Source organism: Galeopterus variegatus, unplaced genomic scaffold, assembly GCF_000696425.1.
Source record: "Galeopterus variegatus unplaced genomic scaffold, G_variegatus-3.0.2 Scaffold254, whole genome shotgun sequence".
Taxonomy (NCBI): domain Eukaryota; kingdom Metazoa; phylum Chordata; class Mammalia; order Dermoptera; family Cynocephalidae; genus Galeopterus; species Galeopterus variegatus.
The window spans coordinates 633,886-644,254 of record NW_007726365.1 but is presented as its reverse complement, the minus strand read 5'-3'; the positions used below and the strand labels follow the sequence as shown (position 1 = coordinate 644,254).

Genomic DNA, 10,369 nt, shown 5'->3' with positions numbered 1-10,369 from the left:
GGCGAGAGCGCCACCACGCTCCCAAGCGGCGCACTGTAGCAGTGTGCCACCGGGCCGGCCCGATTTGTATTATCTTTTAATTCTATTTTTCCACGAACTTTCTGAGGTACCCTCGTATGAGCTTCTTATTTTATACTCTTCTGTTCTTTCTGAAATTGTATTTCCATACATATGACTTTTGTAATAATTTTTAAACACCTGTTGTAGCAGCCCCTTGTGGTACATGGATCTTGTTATTACTAACAATTTACAGATAAAAGTGCCAGACTGTCAAGTCAGTGTTACTTTTGATAACATTTATTTTTTACCTCTGTTCCCCATTTTTATATACTCATTAGAATGCTAAGCCTTATTGAATGGTGGTTTATTGTCTCTGATTCTGGAAGTATTGGCTTGTAAGGAAGTAATGAAAACACAAACCTATGTAGCTTTACATACTTCATTCCTTCTGTGGCAGTCTCTATCATATTCTATGAATATAGAGAATTCTGTCTTAACCTTGAATCAAATATGGAATAGATATGGGGTGGCCTATAGATTTAGGGCAGTATTGATAGGTATTATTATTATTTTTTTTTCCTTTTTGTCTTTTTTACTGACCGGTAGCAGGATCGCAACCCTCGGTGTTGCGCCCGTACCGGGGACCGGCAACGGGATCGCAACCCTCGGTGTCGCGCCCGTACTGGGGACCGGCAACGGGATCGCAACCCTCGGTGTTGCGCTGGCACCGTGCTCAGCCAGTGAGCAGGAACCGGTCTCCACATGGGATCCGAACCCTCGGCGGGAGCGCTGCCACACTCCCAAGTGGCACACTCTCCAGTGCGCCACCGGGCTGGCCCAGTATTATTATTCTTAAAGAGAAAAGAAATATTGGGAAAAATTTTTTAGAGAAAACATTATTTATAGCATGTAGCATATTCAAATGTCTACCTAGAATATTTGAAATATAAAAAACATTTTCTGTTAAATTTTCTAAGTAAAAAAATATTTGAAAATTCTTAATAGAGAGTAAGAAAGAAAAGGGGGAGCAGAAGAATGGGTTAACTGTGGTGCAGAAAACAGAAACCAATTTTTGGAGTGAGTTAAGAATTTCAGAAAATCTAGCACCACAGGCTATATAGTTTGAGTAACAATATTTCACATTTTAACCAAGACAGAATTGGGTCCTAGGAGGAGAATGTGAGAGATTGCTGGAACAAATAAAGGCAAACTTCTCACATCAACACCTAAGACACAAAGTCAGGGAAACTTGCTAAGAACTTTCTAAGATTTATGGAATGTATGCTGTTTTCCAGTGTTACTTAGTTTCCTTTTCTTTAGCAATAAAGTCCTTAAACAGAGGGCCTGCCCGCTCATTCTTAGAATATTTGAAAAAGGGAATGGTTAGAGAAAAATTTTCCTATCCTGTGCCAGTGTAGAAGAGAGAAAAACTAGTTGATGACAACTATGAAGAGCAACATGGGCTGAAAACCTGAGGACCACTGAAAGAGAAAAGAGGACAACACAGGGCCGGCCACCTGTCTGAGGACGTTACCACAGGGGTTTAAAGCAAGAGGTCCACATGGGTTTTAGTGACTCTCACTCTATTTTCCATCCTGTATTGGCTCTGTATATGGGGGCTTGCTGAGCAATTGTCGTCCCTAGAGTAGACCTTTGATACTTAGTTTGGACCACAGCTGTTCAATCTATTTCCAAGGTGCTCCTCATTTCTATTGGCTTTTCAAAATGTCCACCACTCCTTAGGCAGTAGCTCTTGGGGAGCTCCGTGTTGGACACTATGGATCTGGACATGTCCTTCCCAAATATCAGTGATCTGGTGTGTTCCTGAATTTTACAGTTTTCCTTTGGAGTAGCGCTTCCAAATAGAATAAATAAAATAATTAGAATTATTTCATAAAACAACCAGTGTGTCTTCTCATTGAATATTTAAAAATATAATTATTTCATGTAGTTTAAAAGAGATTTTATCTTTCCCATCAGTGATACTTATTTTTGTGTGTATTTTTCAGTTACTTTTTAAAGCCAAAGGGAGTTTTTTTAGACTCTTCACTCTTACCTGTTTAACTGGGTGTGTCAGATTTGACAGTCTTTTAAAAAAATTTTAACATTTAATTACACATTTTTGTGGGATACAGTGTGTTTCAATACATGCATATACTGTACATTGATTCACGCAGGGTAGAGAGAATAGCTTTGTACCCATTTGAAACTCTTGATTCCTCTCTATACAGAGGACATCGTTAGTTCCAAAATTTTTGCTAAGGATGAAAATTCTTAAAATTAGCCATTCATTCCTGTTGTAATTTATGTAAAGGCTACAATGTTTCTATTAATGGAAAAATAAACTCAGGAACCGCGTGATACTATTAATAATATGAATATTATAAATACCTAAAGATATGTGCATATTGTAAAACTGATAAATGTGAAGAAAGTGTCTGTAGCTGTCTTATAATTAATGACAGCCACAGAGCTTCTGGGTTCCATTCTGCACAAAATAGGTTTTTAAAAATGTATTTAAATAAAACATTGAATTTTATCACAGTAATACAGAAATGCAAGTTCACCAAGAAGAGATGTTATGTAACTAATGCTAAAAATGAAAGGGGCAATAGAAGAACTTGGCTTCACTGCCTGGCTGATTTCACAGAAGCTTGCTAAAAAGCACAGTTAGGTCTATAAAGATCTGGTTCATATAAGTGAAAACTTAAAGAAAACTCTCATATGGGAAGAAATGTTTTCCTCTCTTAGTAGTTAGGAAAGTCAATACTTTCTTTATTGAGTATACCTTTAGAGGATTTAGGTTCCTTGGATAAAAACTATTGTAAAAATTTCTGTTCTGTTTAGAATAGGGGAGGGACTGTATCTCAAACTGTTATACCAATAACATCTAATAATTGAATATAATAAAATTTTATATATTTAGAAATTTAATCTTCTCAGAGTAATAGAATTTTTAAGTAGATACTAATAAGTAAAAGAGGTTAATAATGAAAAATCACCATTTATAGTATGCATATAACATTATAAATGTTAAAGCCCCAAGTTATATACTTTATTGCAGACTTTCTGCTCAATACAAATTGTACTTTATTACCAGTATTGAAACCCTAGTTAATACTATTTAGCTGTACTGACATATATAAATTCTCCGAAGAACAATACTGGGTTTATTTTGAATGTTTAGGCAATATCTACTAAATTATTACTACCACAATTTTGAGGGAGCTTTAAAAAATATAATGGTTAATCATTTAAATAACTATTTATTTGTATTTATTTTAGTTTATGATTGAAGTAAAGAACTCTGCTGTATCTTGTATACCAACTGATTGGGTTAAGGTTGGAAGGTAGGTTTAAAAGTAATTTTTTTCTTATAACACGAATTATAATGACATCTGTATACCTGTGTGCTACTGGACTGATAACAGCTACATTCTTGAAGTTGAAGGTAATTCTCCCCCTTTGGTTTTCTTATGGAACTTTTAACTCAAGAGATAATTATTTTTATTGATTTTGGAACATTTTTTGAAAGGCTATCCTATTTTTATACATTCGTTTTCATGTTTTATAAGTTACTATTCTATCCCTACAGCTCAGAGGACATGGAAAAAAAGTTGAACAAACTTCAATTGTAAGATTAATTTGGTTGCTTGAACTTCTTGATGAATGCTATGCCTGACATTTTTTTTAAGAAGCTGAAATTTCATTTTCTATCTCACTGAGCTCTACATTTTCTTTATTCTTAATGCTTTCCTTGGCACATAGTTATAATCGTTCTTTACATCTTCTCTTTATAACTTATATTATGGATTGATGAAAATAAATTAATCAAAAACAAAATTAGAGAACCACGTTGAGACTCTGCCTTTTCTCCTTGGTTGGGCATTAATCCCCAAGAGGGGACTAATTTAAAGTGGTATTAGAGGAGCATATATTCTGTGCGTAGTATCCTTTGTGGAATATTTATTAGTACTATTATTCATAAGTTTGCATGAACATGAGATGAAAATGTTACATTTGCCTAGGTAGTAGAAGAGCAACTAGTAGCTGGTGATGGTGTGAAAGAATTCGATGTTAAAATATGAAGGGAAATTTTGACATGCTGTGCGAATGATTATTAATTTATTTTAATTAAAAAGAGAATTGTTTATCATCCATTGCCACAGCAACAGATACTGAAGGCATAGGCACGGGATTCTTAAGCTCTAATATCATCCTTTTTTTCCTGTGCTACCAGAAGCTTTACTTTAGATTTGAGTATTATTGATTTTAGGGGATGTTGCTTTCCTTCTTGGCAGGCATTCTTTCCTCTATTTACTTTTGTCCTATATTACCAATAATGAATGGAAATATGCTTTATGAAGAGAAATTACTAAAAATCATGTTAGTCTATCTAGAACATTAACAGGAATGTCTCACTAAATGACTTTTGCCAGAAAAGAAGGCTATGAAAAATATGTTTGCATAGAAGTCTAGATGATGTAATTTAAAAGCAAAAGCAAGGCATAAATCAGTGCCAACGTTTTTTGAACATTTAATAATGTAAATTGAATGGACAAATAAGATGGTTTTGGGGAGGTTCATTGCAATTTTTTATGCGTTGTTTGGCTATCAGGGCCTTGACAAGGATAGATTAAATATCATCAGTCAGATTTTGAATGCAAAAGGTCCAGCTGTAATCCAGTAACTTGCCAAATTAAAGACAAATTTTGACAGTGTATCACAGGAGTGGGGGAGCAAATACAGATCACAGTACACCGTGACCTTTTCTTCCTGCATACCTGTCTTGGTAATAATAGCATCAACAGCAGTAGCAACGACCGCTGCTGCCACAAAACAACTCCTAATATTTATTTAGTACTTACAGCATAGGTCCTCTGCTAAGCACTACCTGTTTGATTCTCTTGACAGTATAAGGTAGATACTGTTATTATCCACATTTTATAGATGAGGAAAGTGGTGTTTAGAGAATGTCACTTCTATTTGCCCAAAGTCACATAACTAGTAAATTACTGACAGGATTGGAGCCATGGCCTAGACCAGGTACCTGGCCACCCACGGTATCCACATTGTGCTCTACAGCTTCTTGATGAAGAGAACAGATTAGACTCAAGCCTGTTGGGGAGTAAGTGGGATTTCTTCCCATCCAGGGCCACTGTGAATCTACGGGTAGATCCTGAAGAATTCCTTTTCTTTGATTGCCTCCTGAATTAATACATTGCTATTCTCTGTAATGCTTTAATTATTTTTTTTTCACTGAAATATTTCAATCATACAGAATAATATGACCTTCACCAATGTATGCAGTTCCCAGCTCTGTCATATTTGTTTTGTCATATTTGCTTCTGATCTTTTTTTAAAAGCAAGCATATTCATTTAATATAATTTAAAGAAAAAAGCTTTTTGCCTATGAAATAAAAATTCTGAACTCTTTGCCATGTGGGTATAATTTGAAATGCATTTGAAAAGCTTCCTGAGCAAAGTCATAGTCTTTGGAATCAGTAGAGTTCAGGACCATAATTAAAGAATGTTCTTTATTTACAGCTGTTTACTTTCAAGGTTCATCAGAGAATAATAAATAACTTCTTAAATTTTCTGAAGTGATGGCATTACTGATTTCTTAGTAACCTTGATTTTATATTTATGTTTTTTCCCCTTTTATAGCACAAAAGCTGTGTGCCGCTTTCACTCTCCTTTTGTTGTAGAAAATTACAGACATCTGAATCAGCTCCGGGAGCAGCTTGTCCTTGACTGCAGTGCTGAATGGCTTGATTTTCTAGAGTGAGTTTATAATGAAAAATATAATCTGACCTTTTGCTATGAGAAATAGACCAGAAAAATCTTTCCATCAAAAAGAAAAGTAGAGATTACTGCTTGTGACCTGCTATAAAATAGTTGAGAACGTGTGTTCTCTGATTTTATTTTTAATCCATTGAAATATAAGCTCATCTCTATCTTTGGTGAGATACCAGATATACTTTATTGTTACTGTACTAACATTTTTTGCTAAGAATGTTTAGTAGTGTCAGTTTTTGAAATCTCACCTTGGAATTTACCTTTCTTTTTAAAGGCTTAACATCTTTCAGAGTTGAACAAGTATAGATTAGTTATTTTGTTTATATTATCTCCATTTAATTTTTTTCTTACTTTTTTACATCCTGTGTATTTCCCCCCTAATTTTTTATTTTTATTTTTTTTTAAAGATGACCGGTAAGGGGATCTTAACCCTTAACTTGGCATTGTCAGCACCACGCTCTCCCAAGTGAGCGAACCGGCCATCCCTATATAGGGATCCAAACTTGTGGCCTTGGTGTTATCAGCACCACACTCTCCCAAGTGTGGGAGCCACAGGCTGGCCCCCTAAGTTTTCATTTTGAAAATTTTTAAGTCTATAGGAAAGTTGAAATAACCACCTGTGTACTCTTCACCTAGATTTATCCAGTGTTAACATTTTGTGACATTTGTTTTATATATTTTTAAGATATATATTTCTTTTATATATATTTTCTCTGAACCATTTGGAAGTAGGTTTTAGGCATCATAACACTTCACCCATATATACTTAAGCATACATCTTCTAAAAATAAGGACATTCTGCTATATAATCGTAACACCATTATCACACCTAAGAAGAATTTGAGTTTCCCATTTTGAGGGTTTTCAGGGCTTTTGAGTCTTTCAGTTCTCCTGGCTTTTTCCTTAGTAATATCACTGAAAATTGGACTAAATTTATACCTTTTAAACTTACCGGGCCATATTTTAAAAGGGCCCTAGGATTTGGTGAGGTAATTCCATGCTCACTCTTTTCATATCATACATGATTTCATAGATCTGATTTTTGTTCTCCCTGTCATTTTTCCAGACTAAAGAAAGTTCAGGTCTCCCAGGCTATAAACCTTGGTGTTATTTTTTATTCTTTCTTCCCTTTTGTCCCTTTATCTGTCACCAAGTTCTTGATTGTCTGTTTTCCCTTTGAGATGTCTCTTTGATTTGTTCCTTCTCTTATTCTCTTTTAATACCCCCCTACTGGCTCATACTGTTCTTATTGTGTCAACCTTCTAACTGGGCCCTCCTACCAGAGTAGCCCAGGAAAACTCCGCTTTCATCCAACCACCCTTGCTGTAATTGGGAGTTGCTAAGAGTGAGCCAACATTAAATATAACGTCACAGAAGAATATGATATTCATGGTATATAACTACGTGAAGAAAATGATATAAAACAGTACTAAAGTATTACACAATTTCGTATGAATATGCACATAACCCATACTCCCAAACCTTTATATTTTTAAAGATTAAATATATGTATGCTTATTACGTTATCAATATGCTTATCAGTCATGTGTATATCTTTGGAAAATTTCTATATACGTATATATATACATAGAACGAGCGAGCGAGAGAGAGACTCAAAATGTTAACTGATTATTCTGTATGGTGAGGTTACTAGTGATTTTAATTTCTTTACTTTGCAATTACGCGATGTCGGAAGCTTCTATAATGTACCTAAAAGGGCCCTAGGATTTGGTGAGGTAATTCCATGCTCACTCTTTTCATATCATACATGATTTCATAGATCTGATTTTTGTTCTCCCTGTCATTTTTCCAGACTAAAGAAAGTTCAGGTCTCCCAGGCTATAAACCTTGGTGTTATTTTTTATTCTTTCTTCCCTTTTGTCCCTTTATCTGTCACCAAGTTCTTGATTGTCTGTTTTCCCTTTGAGATGTCTCTTTGATTTGTTCCTTCTCTTATTCTCTTTTAATACCCCCCTACTGGCTCATACTGTTCTTATTGTGTCAACCTTCTAACTGGGCCCTCCTACCAGAGTAGCCCAGGAAAACTCCGCTTTCATCCAACCACCCTTGCTGTAATTGGGAGTTGCTAAGAGTGAGCCAACATTAAATATAACGTCACAGAAGAATATGATATTCATGGTATATAACTACGTGAAGAAAATGATATAAAACAGTACTAAAGTATTACACAATTTCGTATGAATATGCACATAACCCATACTCCCAAACCTTTATATTTTTAAAGATTAAATATATGTATGCTTATTACGTTATCAATATGCTTATCAGTCATGTGTATATCTTTGGAAAATTTCTATATACGTATATATATACATAGAACGAGCGAGCGAGAGAGAGACTCAAAATGTTAACTGATTATTCTGTATGGTGAGGTTACTAGTGATTTTAATTTCTTTACTTTGCAATTACGCGATGTCGGAAGCTTCTATAATGTACCTATATTACTTTGAAAATAAGAACGTATTAAAGTTTTTATCCCCAGAAAAGAATATTGGCTGAAATTTAGCTAGAGTATTTGCTGCTAAATGAGACCACCCTTGAGAGCAGGATTGATTGCTATGCACACTATTTGAGGTACCAGATGGAGTGAATATTTCATTAAAAAAATGATTCACTTCAATGATCCTGACATCAGATGACTGAATACCAGCCATATAAGTGTACTTGTCTTTTACTGAGGTACTAGCATGAGTCATATTACTTTTTGATCAAAATGTTACAAGAAATTAAGGCTGTTGATCTGGCTGCAAGTGAAATCCTCTTTCAAAATATATTTCTTCTTTTGTGTTCTTAGAAGATGGACTGTGGATATTGGATAATCCTTTCAATTGTAAATTCTTTAAAAATTGAATTATAATATATAACTCAAATATTTTATTTATTTATTTTTTATTATTAGCATTATTATAAGTCATGATTTTTCTTTATGCCATTTACCCAACCTATTTCCCCCACCACCCCCCTGCCATCTCTAGTAACCTTAGGTTTGTTCTCTCCTTCTGATAGTTCAGTGAATTGTTGTGGTGTGTTCTTTCTTCCTCCCTCTCTCCCTCCCTCCTTCCCTTCCTTTCCTTCCTTTCCTTCCTTTTTTCTTAGCACCTGGTTATAAATGAGAACATGTAGTATGTATAATTTTCTCCAGACTCATCCATATTGCTGCAAATGGAAGAATTTCATTCTTTTTTATGGCTGAATAGTATTCCATTGTGTATATATACCACATTTTCCTTATCCAGTCATCTGTTGAAGGACACCTAGTTGGTTCAATATTCTGGCCATTGTAAATAGAGCTGTGATGAACACGGGAGTGCAGGTATCCCTTCGACATGATGATTTCCATTCCTTTGGGTATATACCAAATGGGATTGCTGGATCATATGGTAGGTAGTTCTATCTGTAGTTGTTTGAGAAACATCCATACTGTTTTCCATAATGGCTGTGGTAATTTACAGTCCCACCAGCAGTGGAGAAGGGTTCCTATTTCCCTGTATCCTTGCCATCATTTATTATTCGTGGTCTTTTTAATAATGGAGAGTCTAACTGGAGTGAGGTGGTATCTCAGTGTGATTTTAATTTGCATTTCTCTGATGACTAGTGATACTGAGCATTTTTTCATATACCTGTTGGACATTTGTATGTCTTCCTTTGAAAAAATATATATTCATCTCCTTTGCCCATTTTTTAATTGGATTATTTGCTTTTTTACTGTATAGTTTGAGGTCTTTGTATATTCTGGATATTAAACCCTTGTCAGATGTACAGTTTGCAGATATTTTCTCCCATTCTGTAGGTTGTCTTTCCGCTCTGTTGATTGTTTCCTTTTTGTGCAGAAGCTTTTTTTTTGATATAATCCCATTTGTTTATTTTTTCTTTCGTTGCTTGTGTTTTTGGAGTCTTATTCATAAATAAAGTCTTTGCCCAATCCTAATTTCTGGAGTGTTTCCCCTATGTTTTTCTTTAGTGACTTTATGGTTTTGGGTCTTATATTCAGGTCTTTAATCCATTTTGAGTTGATTTTGGTATATGGTGAGAGGTACAGGTCCAGTTTCATTCTTCTGCATATGGATGTACAATTTTCCCAGCACCATTTATTAAAGAAGCAGTCTTTTCCGCAATGTATGTTCTTGTTGCCTTTGTCAAAGATTAGTTGGCTGTAAGTATGTGGGGACAAAGTCAAATTGTCAGTTTGCAGATGACATGATCTTATGTATAGAAAAACCTAAAGACTTAACCAAAAAAAATCTTAGAGCTGATTAGCAATTTCAGTAATGTTGCAGGGTACAAATCAACACCTACAAATCTGTAGTGTTTTTATACTCTAGTAATGAACTAGCAGAAAAAGAAATCAAGAAAGCAAGCCCATTTACAATAGTTGCCAAAAAAAGTAAAACACCTAGGAAACAATTTAACCAAGGATGCAAAAGATCTCTACAGTGAGAACTACAAAACACTACTGAAAGAAATTAAAGAAGACACAAAAAGGTGGAAAGACATACCATGCTCTTGGATGGGAAGACTTAACATCGTGAAAATGTCCATTCTGCCCAAA

At 34.8% G+C, this 10,369-nt stretch overlaps 1 protein-coding gene across 1 annotated transcript in view; it reads left to right on the top strand.

The window, feature by feature from the left end:
* The window catches only part of MSH3 (mutS homolog 3), a 207,466-nt gene that overhangs the window by 100,870 nt on the left and 96,227 nt on the right, over positions 1–10,369 (top strand). The window contains exons 16-17 of the mRNA XM_008566613.1: positions 3,286–3,350; positions 5,668–5,784. Of these exons, the coding sequence (XP_008564835.1) occupies positions 3,286–3,350; positions 5,668–5,784 (182 nt within the window). The remainder of the gene's footprint in view (positions 1–3,285; positions 3,351–5,667; positions 5,785–10,369) is intronic.